Raw genomic sequence first — 20,672 nt, 5'->3', positions numbered from 1 at the left:
TACATTTTGTTCATGTTTAATAGTAATAGTAATTATTTCTATAATTTTATATTATATTATTAATTGTAATATATTAACTTTACATCTCTTCATACCTTTGGTCCCCAGATACACAATGATGTATTTGATATTCCCGATTTCTCAGTTAATTATAAAAAATGGATGTATGTACACACACACACACACACACACACACACACATGGTTTATTCAGAGGATCTGCTTAGTATGATTCTCTTGCATTTTACTTTATGTCATTTAAGATCATATAGGTAAGAAGGACTTACTGATTAAACAGAAAGGGAACCTTTCCCAATTGGGTACCTCAAATCATTAGAATTCTTTATGGAGAGTGCTCAAAGATTTCCTTATGACTAAAGGCAACATAAATTCTGTGAAACAGAGGCAACTTAGATAACGCATGGGGTGGCACCTGGAGAGTGAGAAGCTGGGGTCTCAGAGCATCTCTAGAAAAGCTAAAATTCCACGGAGCGACTTCTGGCAAAACTCTTAGCTTGTATGCATACAAAAAGAGGAACCAGTGAAAATGACCAAAAAGTTCAACTGCAGCAAATTCTTAATTCTTTAAAGAGTTCATTGTAACCCAACTACTTAGGAAAGGGTAACATTTTTATAAATGATTGTCCTCAAGCAAAGAAACCTAAACCTCTCCTACCAGTATGCTAACAAGTTAAGGGGTGGGGGAGCTAGGATTCACTTTATGTGTGTGAATGTTTTGCCTGTTTGTTATGTCTGTGTACTGTGGATAAGCAGCATGTGTGTGTAATACTTTGGAATGCTAGCCTAAACAGTGCCTTGACTGCATTTACAGGTAGGCTCTGCAAAGGATAGCATGGGCTTTGGCCATATTACAACATATATGCCACAGCAACATGAACGCTTCCGAGCACCCCAGGAACCTTGGGAACTCTTGAACAGAAGGCTGTAGTGATTTGCAAACACATAAACATGAGCTATGGGGAGTGCAGCACCCCAGGATTTGCATTTTAATGTTAGCAGAGCATATACTTTCTATCTTGGAATAGATCCCTCCAACTTCACAACTTAATATTTTTTTCCATCAACCACAAGAGTAACCAAGACTACAGCCAAGAAGCTTCTGCTGCTAATGGTCTGGCTTCCAAACAGGAAAATGTTACTGGCGAGAAATGTCTCTTGAAGCAAGATGTTCTCACACTACAAGGGCCCCTGTTGTGGAAGATTCCTCTCTTGTGGCCTGGGCCAGTACCACCCCAGCCGGAACACAAAGTGTTGACTAGCATGGGCTGTTGTTGAAGTAGAAGAAACTGAAGAGTCTCTTCTGGCCCCCACTGCTCTATAGCTCAGTACTATAAAAGTATAACACGAGTTACCTAACTGGGTAGGAAGTAGCCCATTTTATCTTTTAAACAAAAATAAAAGCAATCATGTGAATTATGTTATCACATTTCTACCAAATGGTATCTAATAGGAGAGAGGGGAAAAGAAAATGTATAGGGGTTTTCAGTAGAGTAGGTAGAGGTCTTACTGCTTTAAGGTGGACAGAATCTTGGTCTTTTCCATATGAATCTGATTTACCCTGGGGAAGGCAGCCTTGGCTTGGTAACAGAAACAACTAGCCACCTGCAGTTATTCCATTAAGAATTATTATTCCTCTTTCTCCACATCCTCGCCAGCATCTGCTGTCCCCTGAGTTTTTGATCTTAGCCACTCTCACTGGTGTGAGGTGAAATCTCAGGGCTGTTTTGATTTGCATTTCCCTTATGACTAAAGATGTTGAACATTTCTTTAGGTGTTTCTCAGCCATTCGGCATTCCTCAGCTGTGAATTCTTTGTTTAGCTCTGAAACCCATTTTTTAATAGGGCTATTTGTCTCCCTGCGGTCTAACTTCTTGAGTTCTTTGTATATTTTAGGTGTAAGCCCTCTATCTGTTGTAGGATTGGTAAAGATCTTTTCCCAATCTTTTGGTTGCTGTTTTGTCCTAACAACAGTGTCCTTTGCCTTACAGAAGCTTTGCAGGACTAAGCCACTATCCAAAGACTATACATGGACTGACCCTGGGCTCCAACCTCATAGGTAGCAATGAATAGCCTAGTAAGGGCACCAGTGGAAGGGTAAGCCCTTGGTCCTGCCAAGCCTGAACCCCCAGTGAATGTGATTATTGGGGGGAGGGCAGTAATGGGGGGAGGATGGGGAGGGGAACACCCATACAGAAGGGGAGGGGGAGGGGTTAGGGGGATGTTGGCCTGGAAACTGGGAAGGGGAATAACAATCGAAATGTAAATAAGAAATACCCAAGTTAATAAAGATGAAAAAAAATAGCATTAATGAAAAAAAAAAGAATTATTATGCCTCAGTGGGAGAGGACATGCATAGTCCTGCTGGGACTAGATATCCCAGAGAGGGGAGGAACCCAACGGGGTTCTCCTTCTCCTTAGAGAAGGGTAATGGGGGAGGATTTGCAAGGGTGGGACTGGGAGCAGAGGAGGAGCTGCAATCTGAATGTAAAGTCAATAATAAAAAAATAGTGAAAAGAATCACTGTGCCCCTGGTTTTACCAACACTTCTGCAATCCCCACATTGCTGCTTTCCTGATTTTTTTATTCCTTTCCCTCTACTTAGTCATTTGTGGAGCTGGAGATCCCACCCAGGGCTTTGTACATGCCCCTCTGCTTATTTTGAGATTAATTCCTTTTTTTTTCTTCTACCCTCATAAAGTGGAAGCTTAGGCCATTCCTTTCTAACCTTTAAGAAAATGTAGGGCCAAGCATGGTGACATGTAGTTTTAATCCCAGCACTTGGGAGGCAGAGGCAGATAGATCTCTGTGAATTTGGGGCCAGCTTGGTCTGCATATCAAGTTTTGAGACAGCCACAGCTAAATAGAGGGACACTATCTCAAAACAAAACAACAACAAAAAGCCCAAACACAATGTTTCAGAGCTGTAAATGTCTCCCTAGGCACTATTTTTAACTGCAGCTCATAAATTTTGACATGTCCTCATCGTTTAAAGACATTCTTAGACTTTCACTGTAATTTCCTCTTTGATCTATGGAAAAGATCAAGCCTCACTAGTGTGGTATGGCGATAGCCTCTTCTTTGGCCTATGTCATTTATCTTCCAAATATTTTATAGGTCTTTAGTTATCTACTTGTTTGGGGCTACAGAACATAGTCTCTACAATCCTGGTTCTCTTGAATTTACTGAGGTGTGCTTTGTGGCTCACTGTGTCATTTATCTTTCACACAAGGATAACATCTCTCATTTATACTCCTCCTGCCTCAGCTGCCACTTTCCTGTGGACATCTTAGGACAATGTAGTGACTGTGGATGGATCCTAATCTCTAGTCATGGTGTCGATACTGGATATAAAGTCACAGGGCTGTGGTGACATGAGAGAAACAATGGAGTGTGTAAAGTAGGAAGTTGTCTTTTCTCTGACAGGATTATGTTATTGTTATTTAAAAAATATCTACTTTGGTATGTCCAACAATCTACATTGTCTTCCAGTATTTGTGCTGAAATCACATTGGTATGTAGGCTTATGGTCCCATTCTAGGGCATCTGACATACTCCCTTTCTCTAGAGGGTCCTTACCTCCTTTAGGACAGTGAAGCGAGAGGCTCTGCAAGTCTGTGTCTGAGGATAATAGACCTGAGTCAGGTCTGAATGTGCCTGAAGCGGCTGGAATCTCTTCTCTGTCACCATGGCTTTTTGTGTGTTTCAGTCCTGCCTTTCTGAACCACATAAACCATGTATTATTGTAAATAACAGAAGAGCAGAGGCAATGAAGGAGAGGTATGTCCCTGAAAACTGGCTCCTCTTTTACAGTAACCACAAAATCCTTAAATAATTTCAAAGGGGCGGATGCATGTGTTTTGGAGAAAAAGGGTAAAAGGAAAGCTGTGTACTTAATTCCTCTGTGGCTGGGCTAGGCCTGGGATGGTTCCAGAGCCATTGGCTTCTGGTTTTGGAAACATTTAAGACGCCTGGCTGGAGTCCTTTCTTGAATGTTTGGTAGAACTCAGCCATGAAGCCTCTGGTCCTGGCCTATTATTTTCTGCTGTGCGAATCTGATTTGTGAAAGTTGGCTCTGCTTTCCCATTTCTTTTTGACATGACTTTACTAAGCCATTTTGTTTCTTGAAATGTGTGTGTTCATCTAGGCTGTTTGATTGTTAGTGTATAGTAGTTCATATAGTAACGGTTTATAATGATCTCTGATGATTATAGAAATCACTGCTGCTGGGAGAAGGAAGGGAAGGCAGGTAGATGGAGGCTTGGAGGCTCAGAATCACAAGAGGAGGGCAAAGGAGAGTCTGGGAAAGTGTTTCAGGACATTTATTTGGGAGGCCTGGGATGCGGAAGCCTTTTCCTTTCCTAAGCCATGATAGGGATTATTTTTGGATTCTTCGTAAACCTACTGTAAGATGCTGTGTGTGGTGTCTCTCATTAAGGTCATGGACACTACAAATTCTGGGGAGTAATATTTCCGTGACACCCACAGGCTTTCTCTAGTGCTTCCCAGGAGACATATACATACATACATACATATTCTCTCTCTCTCTCTCTCTCTCTCTCTCTCTCTCTCTCTCTCTCTCTCTCTCTCTCTGTAGAAGTATTAACATATTCCTTCTGTCAAGTTCATTTTACCACATGGGGACATGGTGATTTCATGTGACTGAGGTGTCATGGGTGTCAGGTCTAGTGTAAGCCCAGTTCTCATTCAAGTTTGTATTCCATTCTCTGGATGGGCTTGGATCTTTCTCTAGGTTGTGCAGTGTTTATTATTATATGTCAAACTAAGTCTTTGAGACCTCATACAACATCTGTCTGATTTATTCTTGCTTTATTTTAGCCTGGGGAATTTCCCATACACACACACACACACACACACACACACACACACACACACACACACACACCCCTTTGGGTAGAAAATGAGATACACAGTGTATGTGGTGGTTGGGGTGCAGGGGTCTAAGCTTCTGGGCTGGGGATGGTGGGCTCCAGGGTGCCTGTAGCTGGTGGCAAAACTCCCAGTAAGGTGTGCGATGTCATCCTTCTTGGGGTCCAGGGACCAATTCTAGTGCTCTCTTCCCAGCTACAGAATCCTTTCTGTATCCCAGGGATCAACCTTTAAAAGCTGGAGCATTTAGTAATATTCCAGCTCCATCAAACCCACCCAAGCCAATAAAGTTTAAGATTGAATTCTGCATCAAACCCTTATCTTTCCACTTACAGCAGTGAGAAAAATGGGGAGATGAATTTTTCTTCTTAGCTTTTCTCCACTCCCTTAAAAAAGATATCCTGGCTCTCTTGACTATCAGAGAAAGAGCACTAACTTCTGCCTCCCATTCCTGCCAGAAGCCAGCTTCTGCTTTGCATACCAATGCCCACAGCTGTGTGGGATCTTGCAAAGCACATCCTGCCATTTATTCTAGGTGCTGGCCTGAGCCCCAGTGCCTCCCAGAGGTAGGCACAAAAGAGCACATGGAGTGCCCGACAGGCTGGTGGGTAAGCTCAGGTGTACCTACTCAGCTTTGGGGCAGACCTAAGATCCATTTCCATGTTTGTCCACATTTGTTTATTCCCCTCAGAGATGGCCTTTCGATTCTATCTACTGTCTCCCTCACAGTCTTCACGGGGAGGGTTTAAAAGTATAGAAGGGCAAGGTGCAGCTATGCAGGCCTGATGCAGCACTTGGGTGTTTAGGGCAGGAGACTGCATTCCAGGCCAGTGTAGGTCACATGCGTAGTGAGATTCCACTCAGATCTGGCTGTTCCTATGCCTAGTTGAGACTATCTGGCCTCTGTCCATCACCTCGGCCTCTGGGCAACTCTTCATCTACCGGAGTCTTACTTCAATGCCTGGAGACTACCTCAGACCAGAACTTCCCCCATGATATAGCAGCTCTCTGTGATGTGCTGCTGATGTGTTTGGCTTCTTTGTCCCTAGCAAACTGAAGGTCCCTCACAGGTGGATATTTACTTTTTCTTCCAGAAGAAGTAAGGCAAGATTTGTGGAAAGGGTTGGTAGAATTTAATCCTCTTTTACCCTGTAGAAGATAGACATTCTGGGATCCTCTGTGCAGCACACTTGGACTTCCTGTGTATGAGAGATCTATAACCTTGGACCCAAATCATAATCGGGTCAGAAGCCTGATCAAGGCTAGGACTGCCCTAGTCCTCAGAAATATGTCCAATTGAACACTGACCATTTGAAGAGGCTCTGGGTGATGTTATCCTTCCTCTTAGTATCTGAAGTTAGTACCTTGGTCCGAAGTGCTCTACTTGACAGCACAGTGACTGTCTACCACTGCTTCTCTATTGGGAATAGGCACCTGGTATGAGGAACCTGGGCTGTCAAGAGGATGATGCGGGATAGACGTAAGGTCATTAAGAGAAAGTCGTAGGAAGTCAGGCCAGCGTGAAAACAAAGTCCCACACTCACTTGTAATCAACAGGTGTCCCATCTAGCCACTTCCACTCGCTTTCTTGCTCTGAGTCTGTGAGGCCGATCCAGTGGCTCTCTCTCCCCATGGTCTGCTTTTTTATCCATTGCTGCAAAGGAAGCAGGAGGTGTTCTTAGCCCACACAAAAGAGCTATTGTTTAATAAAACTGACAAAAGACATTTCTTACTGTTTTTAAGGGTCCTAGCTGTCCACTTTGTCCTGCATTTGTGTTGTGGGCACTGCTTCACTATGACTATGTTGAATAGTAAGGTTCTTCTTCAGGACTAGTGTGGGCCCTGTTTCCCAGCAGCCACCCATCTGTGAGCCTCACTGATGTATTTGTTGATGCCCCTAACTACTGTTTTTCCTATGTTTCCTGCATGTTATTATAAACCAGATTTCAGGGTTGTGTCTGGTAGAGACGGTTAGTGAGTGGAAGGAAATGAACATTGTTGTCATTCAGGTTTCAGATTTGCTTTTACCCTTTGCCCTGTGAGAAGAAGTAATTTAGATCTTGTGGGGCCTCAGAGTAACTTATCTGTGAAATGGGGAGAACCGAAAGCAGTGGGACATGGCTGTTCTCCCAGTCCCTGAGGAGTGGGAGAAATCACCAAAGAGTGGGAAATCACCAAAGGCTCTAGGAAAGCCTGGTTTACACAGCAAATTCCAGGCAGGGTAGGATTACACAGCTAGGATTTGTTAAAAACAAAACAAAACAAAGCAAATGGATGGCAATTATAAGGTTTATATTGCAGGATTGCTGTGAGGTTTAAAAAGGGGCCTTGCACACGACAGGGGCTTAATAAAGGGCCTCTATCATTCTTATACATGGGTCGTTACCAACCCCTAACAACCCTTTTTGAACCAAGTCTGGTTTGCGGTGCTCCATCCCAAACCATGCTTCTCTGTCTCTACAAGTGTCTGGTGGCACCTCTCTTACCCCCAACGTCTGCTGTGCTGCAATTCTCCAGAAAGACACCAGGTGGAGCTATATATCTGTGGGCCTAAGAAGCATGACAATTCACATATTCGCATGCCTGGATAAAGCCCATGCAAACTGCAGCTTTCCTTGTTTATGAGATCATGAATTTTTGATCTCTTTGACTCCCTCAAAGGCATGCAATTTTCAAGTATAACTTATCTCTAAATTATAGTTTTCTCCAACCAAGTATGCAGCTGACATACCTGTTCCTCTCTTGAGTTTATGAAAACGAGATGGGAAGATTTGTCTTCACAGAAAAGCTTAGCATCTTCAAAAATTTCTTTCTCCACCGAAAAATAGTAACATTTATCTGTGAAGTTCTTCCAGTGAGGCGGACATCCTAGGAATGTAACGTTTTTAAATGTTGATCTAAAAAAAAAGGCACTCTGCATTTCCTCAGCTATGTTTAAGATACCAAAGTGACAGCCTCACACTGCTTGCATGCCAATGGAGTGTCCCTGTACAGAACATGGACAGATGTTCACAGTTGTGGATTTTACAGTACACAATAGTGAACACCACACAGTGTGGAAAGGCTGTGATTGGGTTGGGTTAGGCTTTATAATGACAGAAAGAAGAAAGTGGGGTGGGCCCTGATACTCATTGTCAGTCTTGGATCAGCTGGAGCTTGTAAACAAGTGTACTTCAGAACCAAAGTTCATGGACCAGCATGAGTGACCCACATGGCTTGTTTCCTAACTAGAACAGAGTTTTGTGAAGACTTAATGGTCAAAAAGACAGACACCACAGCAGCTTCTTAAGCAAAACCAGAGTGTGGTCTATCACAGAAACCCCATCTGCATACTGATGGAGTTAATTGATGGAATGGTCTGTTTCTAGGAGAAAGAAGAAAGACAAGGAAGGATGGTCAGGGAGCAGCCGGTGCAGGATAGCTTGAAATAAGTACTTGGGGTATAGGTATCTTCTGAGGGCCTGGCTCATCTAAATGAGTAGAGTCCTGATAATGTTTAAGCAGGAACACAGGGTCCTGAGTGACAGCACCGAGGCATCCAGAGGAACACATAGGGTCCCTGATATTAAGTGTAATTAGGGGACTCCTGAGGTCTGGTTTAGCCAAGCCTACACACTGCCTTATTTCTGGCTGAAAAGGATGATTTGGACTTACCGTTGACCTCTGATGCTGGGGTTGGTTCATTCTGCAGAGCCAACGGCTCCATTGCTCCTGAGGGACCTGGGGGGCCAGGTGGTCCCTTGGGCCCAGGCATGCCTGGCACCCCTGGTAAGCCTGGTAGCCCCCGAGGTCCAGGTACTCCAGGTTCACCCACAGTGCCCTGTAGTCCCTGGAAGCCAGGAGGGCCCTGAGGGCCAGGGAGTCCATCCTTGCCTGGTGGACCTGGTGGTCCAGGGTCTCCACTAGGCCCTTGAGGGCCAGGCTTTCCTGGGGACCCACGTGATCCTTTGGGACCCTGTGAGCCTTTGGATCCTTTGCTGCCACGCTCTCCAGGAGGGCCTACTGGTCCAATTGTGCCTCGCTCACCCGCAGGGCCAGGTGGACCAGGCTCTCCCTTCTCTCCTTTCTGTCCCTTGTTGCCAGTTGGACCAGGCGGTCCCTGAGATCCTCTGTCACCTTTTGGACCTCTGGGGCCAGGAGGACCTAAAACATAAAAAAACACACATACACACATACACACATATATATTTGAGTAAACACATATATACATATGAAGTCAGTTGTGAGTGTGTATCTGCTTATATAGCCTACAATAAAAACAAACAAACAAACAAACCCAGCACACAAACATAGGCATTAAAGAGTATTTAATATCTTTGATGCATTGTTGGCTTCAAGGATTAAGACAGATTGAAAAGCAGCTTACCCAATATCTTCCTCTGGCCTCCATGTGTGTGCATGGCTATGCACATTACTCTCTACACATGCGAATACACCATACACATGTACCACCCACATGCCCATAAAAACAAAAAGATCTAGACACAGAGGGAGACCCAGATGGAGATATGAGAAGGAGATGACCATCTGCAATCTAAGGAGAGAGATCTTGGAAGAAACCAACCTTGTCAAGACCTGGGCTTCTAGGCTTGAGAACTATAAGGAAAGAAATTCTGTTGTTTCAGCCAGTTTAAATCTATGCAAAACAATACAATGATGTGTTGGTTTATTTTTCTTTTTAATAATCCTACCCTTCCTATGCACAGTGTTTAGGATGAAGCTCAACAGTGTTCACAGATGGGATCCGTGCTGAAACAGATACCAGTGTTTGTCACCAACAGAAAAGCTGTGCAGTTCCCCTTCTGTTTCTATGTATTTAGTCTTTGTCTGGCTTGCTGAGATCAGGTAGACATCACGATATGGCAGCTTTATTTAGGATCATTTATCAAATGCATAAGCCTCATTGTCGAAAGCCCAGCACCTTAATATGTCAACAGTTTGCACCAGGAAACATCGGAAGGAAGAGGTTTCCAGGTAATGGCGACCTACCTTGTATTTGTTACCTTATTCCAAGAGGTAACTCTTCCCAACCTACGTGTTAGGTGGATCCTGAATCCAGCTATGGCATGGCTGTGGAGAGACCTGTCTTTCCTGACTCTTAAATGGCATTTAAGAACCAGTCCATTGGTCTTAATTGAGTTTTCTCTTTAATCTGAGTGAGCGCATTAGCCAATCCATGTCATTGAGAGACACATGGGAAGAACCTCCTCCTCCTATATGTAATCTCTTTAAAGTAAATTGGTGCCTGTGTCACTGCAAAATGGTGCCCTAGAGGCTTAGAGTGGGGAAGGTAGCTTTGATGGGTGTGTCTCTGAAACAGGCACATAAAAATCATAACTTCTTAATTGTGTGTTTCACTCAGAGTATATATTAGACCTCGGAAAATCCACCGAGTGAAGATCTGTTAGGAAATCCAATCACTTTAGTCATTCTTGATCCTTACTTTCTAAACTTTCAGCCAATAATTAGTTTCTCAGCTCCTCACACTAGGGGTTGATGTTTCCCTGAAAGCTTCTGGGACAGTGCTTTTCAGGGATTGCTTCTCAGCTCAGTTAGACTTCTTTCTGCAACCCTCCCCAGGCTCCAAATGCACACAGCTTCCCATCTCAGACCCAAATCCATCTCTGTCATTTGGGGTGAAGCTTTTTTACTGTTTATTATTTCTGACTGGGTCTAGATGATCCCTACCCCCCAACTGGAAATAGCTGAATATCTTCAGCAAGTGTACATATAGACACTGTTTGAAGGAGGGCATTAAACATGGGTTCCAGAGTCAGCACAAAACACCAGCATATGCTAGTTTCTAAATCACACAATGGAAAGGAATAGGCATAGAAGTGTGGTTCAAGTTTATGTCTTTAATAAAAATCTAACTTTCAATGGATTCCCAGCTAGGTTAGTATAAAACCAAGTCTTTTCAGGTAGAGTATTGCACTTATCCACTGTACCCAGTTTCACAGTAAAATTAGGTTTACCATCTGTAACTATGCATAAACCGGTTGGCAGGTCCATCATATTGCTGGTCACTCACAGCTGCTTTCACCTTGCAAAAACCACCTAAAAGCAGGGACTCCAGTAAGATGCTGATGCTGTGCTCCAGGGATAATAATAGGATTCACATGATATACTTTGCTCACTGAATTTGGATGTTTACTTTTCTTGTTAGAGAAATTGATGAAAAGAGCCAAAGCTATTTTAAAGCCAGCATCGAACACAGAATGTTTTCCTATAGGACCCAAGATGCTAGTGTTATTGGTTAGCCTCTGAATTATCTCAGGGCTTCTGGTCTTACTTGAGTAGTCTTTTATTGGATGGCTGTTGAAGTTAAAGTAAAATGAAATGAGGAGGCTGGGGAGATGGCGCACTGGGTAAAGGTGCTAGTTGTACAAGCCTGACAACCCAAGCTCGACCCCTGAACTCATCTAAAAAAGCAATTGCAGGAGCTTGCACTACAGTCACAGCTTTCATGCAGAGAGGTCAGTGGCAGAGAGGTAGGCACATCACCCAAAGACTCACTCACATGCTAGTCAAGTGTGGTGCAGCAGCAGAAACAAGGGAAAACACACACACACACACACACACACACACACACACACACACACACACACACACACAGGCACAGATGAATGAACAAATAAATAAGTTAAAATTCCTACCCCCTACACATAAAATGGGAAAGTATTATGTGTATGTGTTCAACAACTTGAATTTAGAATCAAGTGTGTATTTTTGTGGGGGCACATGGATGTTCATTGCAGAAGTGCAACTAAGATTTGCTTTTAGACTGACTGAAATGTCATTAAATGTCAAGGCTGGGTAGGTACTTCTCTAACCTGAGATTCTGAATTCCCAGGGTTTCCATGTGGCTCAAAAAGCTGTTACAGGCTCCCAAAATGTACCCAGAGAACCAAAGTAGGATGCTGGGTAGCCCCACATTTGCACTGTCATGGTGTGGCTCCCAGATGTCAGAAATGTAGGGAAGCTTAAGATGCTGAATTTTCAGATGTTAGACTTTTCGTCACTGTCTCTTTTTGGCTTTGTCATATGAACCGTAGACTTTGAGAAATGCTTTCCATCCTACTTGAGACAGTTTTAAACAAGTTTAACAATAAAACTTCTGTGTGACATAAGGTAGAGAAATGGCCTAAATTTTGTCTGACTTTCAAGGTTTTAGAGAACTTTGAAGAGAGGCTGAAGCAGAGATCTGTTCTATTGGGTTAACATCTTGCTATGATTCCTGGCTCTCAGGTTTTGGGTGATTCTATCATCTTTACTTACTATATGTTTTGTGCTACTGACAAAACTGTTAAAAATGATTCTGCCAACTGCTACCTGAATTTGTCCTTCATGTCCACAGGTGCTTTTTATAGTTGAACATTCAGCTAATGTGGCAAACACTCCTTAAAGTGACCTCCAGTGATGCATGCGTGACTTTCTTTTTTTTGTTTTTGTTTTTTTTGTTTGTTTGTTTGTTTTCGGAGCTGAGGACCGAACCCAGGGCCTTGTGCTTGCTAGGTGAGCGCTCTACCACTGAGCTAAATCCCCGACCCCACGTGACTTTCTTTTAAGTCTGAAACCTGGGACTTACTTCTAACCAACAGTATATGGTAAAGGTGTTGAAAGTAATTTTCTTTCTTTTTTTTTTAAGATTTTTATTTATTATATATAAGTATACTGTAGCTGTCTTCAGGTACACCAGAAGGCATCAGATCTTATTACAGATGGTTGTGAGCCACCATGTGGTTGCTGGGATTTGAACTCAAGATCTCTAGAAGAGCAGTCAGTGCTCTTAACCACTGAGCCATCTCTCCACCCCAGAAAATAATTTTCTTACTAGGTCATGCCATTCAGGCTCCACCTTAGCAAACTAGACAGACAGGCTTTTTGCTGGCTTTGCAGAAACTGAGATTCTGTGATATGGTTGCCTGACCAAGAATTGGATAGCTTCCAAGAATTGAGGGTATTCCTGAGATGATGACCCTTAGGTTCAAGACAATGAGTTGTGTCAAGAGTCTGAAGCAACATAGAAACATGGAAATACACATTTTCCCAGAGCAGTTTCTGATGAACCCAAAACTCCTTGGGGAACCGGCAGCATGGGAAGTTCTTAAACAGATGACCCAACTGCATTGCATCAAGACTGTGACTGGCAGAAACTGTGTTTGATTTGACCTTATATAGGTATGTATTTAAAACCAACCAATCAACCAACCAACCAACCAACCAACCAACCAACCAACCAACCAACCAATCAACCAATCAACCAACCAACCAACCCACTACCATCAATGTATTTGCTCAACTGTGTTACAATTCACCTATTTTCTACATTGTTCCTAACAGGCTCAACAATGCTCAATGTCTTGGTGAAATGCAGGCATGTTTTGATTTTCCAAGTTTGACTACTCTAAGAATTTGGTCAGTGTAAGGAAATAAGATGAGGTCATATGCCTAGTGAACTTTTTGTGACAGTAACTTCCTTAAAAGCTCACATCTTTCTCTAACTCCTTCTTAAACTTTTTCAGGTTTGAAATCAAATCCTCCACTAAATACAGTATGTAAAGTCCACCTTTTATTCCCTTTTTGAAAGTTAAGAATGATTTCTTATCCCCCAACTTCAGAGGCTTTAAAATTCTTTTAGGTTGAGCTACCAAAAGTTGAACATCTACCTCACCATCTTTGTATGCCTTGGATAGAGGGGCAGAGCATCCAGTTGTTCTTATACCTTCAAACCTATGATGGCAGTTTATTGTTGGGATTAAATTTAAATCCAAGCCACAGATACCCTGGATGACAGCCAAACTCATTTTCTATGCCAGTCACTCTGTTTCCATCTTCTGTGAACTCACATTGAATTCCCGATCTTCCTGTCTTTGCTTTTTACTGCCGGGATTACAAGCATCTGAGTACTTATTTTTTCCTTGAGAAGGGTCTTGTTTTGTAGCACAGACTGACTTTGAATTTAAGAATCCTCCTTCCTGAGTCTCCCAAATATTGAGATTATGGGTGATCAGTAGTACTAAGAGTGTGCCTACTGAGGTGAAATTACATTTTTCTTTCCTTTTGGATCAATTATTTTGAGGTAGCTAGCTTCCCTCAAAGATAGTAGTGACAGTAGCTTAGTGACAACACTAAGAAAACTCACTTGTTTCTGCTGAGGGCCATGTAAATAAGTCATGTTAGATCCATGTTCCACACCTATCAAGCCTTCAGATAATGGTAGCCCCAGCTAACATCTTCACTGCAACCACACAAACATAAACACACATGGATACACACAAACACCCTCACAGACACACACATAGACACACACACACACACACAGATGTACACAGACAGACACACAGACTCACACAGACATACACAGATGTACACAGACAGACACACAGACAGACACACCGACTCACACAGTCACCGATGTACACAGTCATAGACACACACAGACACAGACACAGATACACACATGTGGACATATGCAACACAGACAAACACCCACCTAGACACACATGGACATACACAGACATAGGCACACACATACATAGACACATGCACACATGCACATGGGTTTTAAAATCCCAATCCGTAAACCTATTTTATAATTATATTTGTTTTAAATTGTCATATTTTAGAACAATTTGTTATACAAGCAATAGATAAAAATCCAAATACAGATTTTACACTTACCCTGTAGAATGGTAAAGTTCTTGATGAGCTGACCATGCTTGGAGTCAACCAGCTTCATCTCTTCCATAACCACTGATAAGTTGGCTACTTCAGTGTCTAACCTTGACCTCATCATGTCTTGCTGCATCCTGAGAGAAATAGAATCCAAGCGGATGTTGACTAGTGTGTTATTCAAGGAGGTCAGGTCATCCGTGTGTCTGGTCAAGGTGTCTGTGCAAGTGGTCCTAACATCATTCAGATTGCTGGTCAGCGTCCTCAGGTGATGGGCTGTGTAGCTGATGTTGTTAATGATGTTCACAATATCTGTCTCAAAGACCTGGAAGCGTTCCTCAAGTTGGCTGAACTTGACAGCTGTCCTATTTTCTGTATCCTTGTGTAAGTCCTGAAGGTCTTTCATGCTCTGCTCGTTAGCCTGTGAGATAGTGGTAATGTTGTCCATCTGACCTGTGAAAGAGCTGAGCTGGTTATTCATATCCTCCAGGGTGTCATTATTGGCTTTGGCCAGGGCAGAGTTGTTGGCAGCCAATGTCTGCAAACTCTGTACTTTCTCCTTTAGCCAATCGGTGTCCTTCTTGGCTTGAAGGAAAACCTGTTGCAGATTTTGGAAGTCATTCTTAATTTGCTGGATAGCCAGGCTCGTGTCATCCACAGATCGCTGCAGATTTGTGATAAGGTTCCTCTGCTGAACCTGGGTCAGGTTCAGGTTGTTGAGGTTCATGATAACCACATTCTGAGAATACATCTGGCTCTGCAGATTGCCCTGGAGCACACTAGTATCTTGTTGCAGATTCGTGACATAGCCATTATATGCCTGGAGAGTTTTGTTGACTGTGGTGATGAGGAAAGAATTATTCTGCAGAGTTTCCTTCAGTTGACTTTGTCTATCAACCAATGAGTCCCCATTTGCTTGCAACTTCTCTAGCATATCTTTGTTCTTACTGGTTTTTTCTGTGATCTCCTGAAGTTGCTGACGGAGATCCAGAATATCTGATCTGAAGGTAGAAAGCTCAGAGTTGGTGCTTAGAGCTTTCTTCCCAGTTTGGTCCCCTGGAAGAAGAGATGCTTGTTACTTAGACTGGTGGTACAGAGATGCCCAGGTAAGGCCAGACACCAAGATATGGGCCAGAGAGATGGCTGAGTGGATAAAGACATTTCCTGTCAGATCTAACAACATGAGTTCAATTCCTGAACCTACATAGTGGATGAAGAGAACAGACTCTCATAACTCATTTGCTCTCTGACCTCTATATGCATGCAGTGGCATGTGTATACCTCCTTAACCAGCTAAACAAATAAATGTAATTTTAAGTAAATATCCCATATACTTTGCTAGGAGTACTGTATTTTAGATGTAAAGTTTGTGGTACATGCAGGCTAGGCTTTATTACTAAGAATCTGTATCTATTTAAAATTGGGTCTGTAGTGTCCAGCATAGGACTTACAAACTTGGGTGGACACTTTTTTTCAAAGACAGAAGGGGGATTTTCCAGATGCTATGATACCAGGCAGGGTGTACTTCCAAGAAACCAACCTTCCAAATTTACCGAAATTCAATTTTTTTTTTTACTGTCAATAAAAATGATGAACTATCCTGGGATTAAAATGAATCAAGTTTATCCTAAAAGATTTTGCAATACAAAATTCTTTGACTCAGTGGATATTTAATAATTTGAATGCTACTGTTAAAATCTCATAGTTGAGAGCAGGCCACAGCCTGCCTTGAACTGGTACTCCAAGACATCTGTGTTTTCACTCCGGTGTTTGAGGAAACATCCTTGTGGAGACTGAGGACTTCATTTGTTCAATATGCTTGTGTGTGTGTGTGTGTGTGTGTGTGTGTGTGTGTGTGTGTGTGTGTGTGTGTACCTGATCTCTTCCTCATATTTACTCCTGGAAGAAACACTTCTCAGTGCCCCTGAGTCTTTGTACACTAAAACGACAATAACAAAAAGTTTTCTGGTGACTTTTACTATAAGCAAACTATATAAAATGATCCGTTGTTTTGTAATTTTAAGTCATTTGGTTCAGGAATGTGAGGATTACACAAGGAATAAACAATGGAGTGAAGAATAATTTTTATAAGAGAGGATTTCTCTGTGTAGCCCTGATTGTCCTGAAACTTGCTCAGTAGACCAGGCTGGTCTCAAACTTAACAGAGATTCACTTGCCTCTGCCTCTCCAGTGCTAAGATTAAAGACCTGCACTACCACTACCTGGCTAAATTAATGTATTTTTAACAATAAAGTGGTTCTTAACTGACTTGATTTTTTAAAATGGAGATGGAAAATAGTCTGCAGCTATAAGATCTGTCTTAGCACTGTCCCGGAACTCACTCTGTAGACCATGCTGGCCTTGAACTCAGAGATCCGCCTTCCTCTGCCTCTGAGTGCTGGGACTAAAGGCATGCGCCACCAAATGAACTCTTATTTGTCACATACAGACTTACTGTAATAAAAAATTTACGTGTTTCTAAATAGGAACTAAAGATTGAGAAAAGAAAAAATAATTTGAATGCTAGAAATTTCTAGCAATTTTCAAGAGGAGAATCATACTCATAAAGCTTTATACATCATTTGAACCAAAGTTTATTCTTTTAATAATTGAAAACAAACATCAAGAAACCAAACAGGCAGGGGCTGAAGACATAGCTCAGTAGATAAGAGCACTAGCTGCTCTTCCAGAAGATTCGGGTTCAATTCCCAGCACCCACATGGCAGCTCACAACTATCTGTAACTCCAATTCCAGAGGATCCAAACACTTTCACAGACATACATGCAAAAACACCAATGCACATATAATAAGATAAACGAATCATTAAAAAGAAAAGAAAGAAACCACACAGGCCACAATCTTTTATATTAAAAGTCAACTCTGCTGGGTATAGGTTTATCCCAGCTTTCTAGAGGCAAGACTTAATGGTCCTGTTCAGTCAAGAGTAGGGAGCAGATCTTATATGGTTCGTAAAATTTTAAGGTGGAAATTCTTATTCTTTAAAATGGAAGTATTTCAATGAAAAGGCAAGGAAAGTTGAAAAACACAACAGAAGCCCTGAGTGCATCACCATTCTGAAAAGGTGTCAGCACTCATACAGGGGACTCCCTCCACTCAATGGTTCACTCTTGCTTTAGTTTACCTAATTTCTTCAGATCACTTTCCACAGCAATGAGCTTGTTGTCGTAAGTCTGGCGAGATGTCTCCATGCCATCTGTGACAGTGTCCATTTTCTCTACAACTAAGATTTGGGAAAAGGAAACATTAGTTGACTTACCTGCTCACATTGGTTTCTCAGTTCCAAGACGAGATAATTTCATTATAGAAGAAAGTATATTTGAAATACAAAGCTGAGATCAAGTATGGAGGAAGCTTTCCTTTAGAAAAACAACTGGTGAAAAGCCCAGTGATACAACTCACTTATCAGAAAATCACATATCTGTAACTGTTCTTTTGACTTTATAGTATGATGAAGTTTTAGAAAGTGTTTGGATTAACTTTTGATGTGCTGGAGTCCTGACATGTGTCAACTCCTCTGTCAATTCCTCCATGTGGAGACATACAACTGTGTCACATTCACAAAGTTCTAGACTTTTCAGCTCCTCACCACTCCTTGCAGGTGGGGAACTCTACTGGTAATGAACTGGCTTAGCTAGTTATGGTGGCACATTCTTCCAACCCAGCACTTAGAAGTCAGAGATGGGTGGGTATCTGCAAGTTGAAGGCCAGTCAAATAATTTGGCTCAAATGTATACACAAAGATGTCTGAGAAGGGACTGGAAGTTAAGACTATCAATCACTCTTTGCTATTATGAATTGTACCCCTAGCCTTAAAATCTATTTTCAATAACCAATAACAATTAAATTTATAACTTGTTAATTCCCATGTCTAAACGATGATTCAATGATTTAAAACATTTTTTAAAAATTCTTTTTCTTGATTCTATAGCAGGATAGTGATGAAGCAAAACAAGGCGTCACCTCTGAATTGTTCTCTAAATGATTAATTCATGTTTGTTTCTAAACTATTAATAGGCTCTTTCTCTAGGAGTGACTTCCATGACACCTATCTTCCAGCAGATTGGCATCCAACAGTGGCCTGCCTGTTATGCATCCGTGTGTGTGTGTGTGTGTGTGTGTGTGTGTGTGTGTGATGTAAGTTGCCCAGATGGATCACCAACTAAGTTGCACCTTGCAGAATTCCCTATAATAGGACCCTGTTCCTTATTCCAGAACCTACTGTCATGGCTTGTTTACTAAGATTGTTTAGAGATCCTTAACTTATGGTGGAATTATGTTTGATAAGCCAACTTTCAATCAAAAGTGTCCCGAGTAAGCAATGCAATTACTTCCTGCCTCAGCTGTAGCAGCAGAGCCATGTGCAGACTCTCAGGTGAGTAGAGTCTTTGTTATCAACAAGGTTCTTTTGAATAATGATTTTATAAGAAGAATTTTTAGAATCATGGATGCTTTGTATAGTACTTGTAAGCTCAATGGCCCAGGATTTACTATCTACTGTGTGTTTTATCCATCCATATGGGGAGATTCTCCTGGTTCCTCTCGTGAAGCAGACCCTGTAGAAGGTCATGCTGTCTTCCATCAAGTGTTTAGTCTGGCTGCAGTGAAACCCATGAAGTGCTCTAAAGGCTCTTCCACATCTGAGCTTTTCCATGTGGTCTTTGCAGCTTACAGACCTCATTCCTGTTTTTGTTTTTGTTTTTTTTTTAATTGATTTAAGTCATGGAGGAACGTAATACACATCACTAACAGGGGAAAACAAAAACAAAATTCAAACCACGGTTTTTATTGAGTATGTCCTGCCTCACACTATTATGAGTTGAAAACGTAGGGAAAGATGAGAAATCTCTAGCTCTTAGCTCATTGTGCAGTACTTAAAATATACAGTTATTATGCCACTTACTTTAAAAAGTGAGAGATGTTGAGGTATAGGAAACCTAACTGAGCTATAGGTTATAGAGGTCAACATATAAATCAACTAACCAGGGAGGCTTCAGCATTGACTTGGTATGACACTTTGTTGAATTATTATTATTGTTTCTAAAATTGCCACACAGGAGCTGGAGGTCAGCGGTGAGGATTGAATACTGCTCCTGCAGAGGACCAGAATTCAGATCTCAGCACCCATATTAAGTGGCTCACAACTGCTTCTAACTCCACATCCAGGCATCTGACGCCCTCTTCTGGTCTCCATTGGCATCACACACACATGTACATATCCTCCCATCCCCATCTATATACTCATATTTTAAGACAAAAAATTACTACATGGACACAGAGGTCCAGTTTCAACTTGGATCTTGGGGCTGTGTGATAGGCACACAGGTTCCTGAATCCTTGGAAATTTTGTAGAACAAAATAATTTTATGCATTTATCAAAGCTAAATAAAATAAAATGTTTACAAGCTTAAACTCAGTTTTGACCCTCAGATAAAAACACATGCCTCATTCTGTCCTCAAACCACACACAGAATTTCAAGAGCCGCCTCTTTCCTGGAAGCCAAAGAAATCTAAAATATGCTGACAGTAAGTCGCTTTCCACCCTCTCTAATTTTTCTTCCATTTTAGTTTATAAAAGCACATAACTGTTGTGGACAGATAATTCAAGGGAATAATACTCCTTACAAAAACGAAGAACAAAGAAACTGTTAATTTTACTTTCCGTGAGGAAAGGAAATGATGTGTCCTGCTTATAAGTGTTAATAAAGCAGCCGTGTGTGTGTGTGTGTGTGTGTGTGTGTGTGTGTGTGTGTGTGTTTAAAAATAGTCCCCCCCTCCCCGATATAAAGCTGTAACTGTAGGGCTGTGATGCTGGCAGGGTGCAAGTGCATAATGTGGGTCTTGTCTCATTCTAGAAATTCTAATTCTATAAAGACGTGTTTCTAGATCATATTCTGATAACAAAAACAAAGAGGCAGCACAGAAGAGGTACCAGTATTCTGGCTGTCCATGGGGCCCCTCAATTGAAAACTGTTTTCTGGTGTGGAAAACATCAGTGGCATTTCAGTTAGTATTCCTGAAGTCCAGGAATGTCCTCTTTACATTCTCACTGCATATTCCCCTAACAGCTG

At 41.9% G+C, this 20,672-nt stretch overlaps 1 protein-coding gene across 1 annotated transcript in view; it reads right to left on the bottom strand.

Moving 5' to 3' along the window:
• Positions 1-20,672, bottom strand: part of Colec12 (collectin sub-family member 12) — a 181,230-nt gene that overhangs the window by 10,163 nt on the left and 150,395 nt on the right. Inside the window, 5 exon segments of the mRNA NM_001025721.1 lie at positions 6,452-6,561; positions 7,639-7,775; positions 8,562-9,050; positions 14,592-15,638; positions 17,726-17,824. Coding sequence (NP_001020892.1) covers positions 6,452-6,561; positions 7,639-7,775; positions 8,562-9,050; positions 14,592-15,638; positions 17,726-17,824 — 1,882 coding nt within the window.

Source organism: Rattus norvegicus, chromosome 18 (assembly GCF_021556685.1).
Source record: "Rattus norvegicus strain SHRSP/BbbUtx chromosome 18, alternate assembly SHRSP_T2T, whole genome shotgun sequence".
Taxonomy (NCBI): domain Eukaryota; kingdom Metazoa; phylum Chordata; class Mammalia; order Rodentia; family Muridae; genus Rattus; species Rattus norvegicus.
Note: the sequence above shows the minus strand (reverse complement) of the source record. Positions and strands in the feature narration are given on the sequence as shown.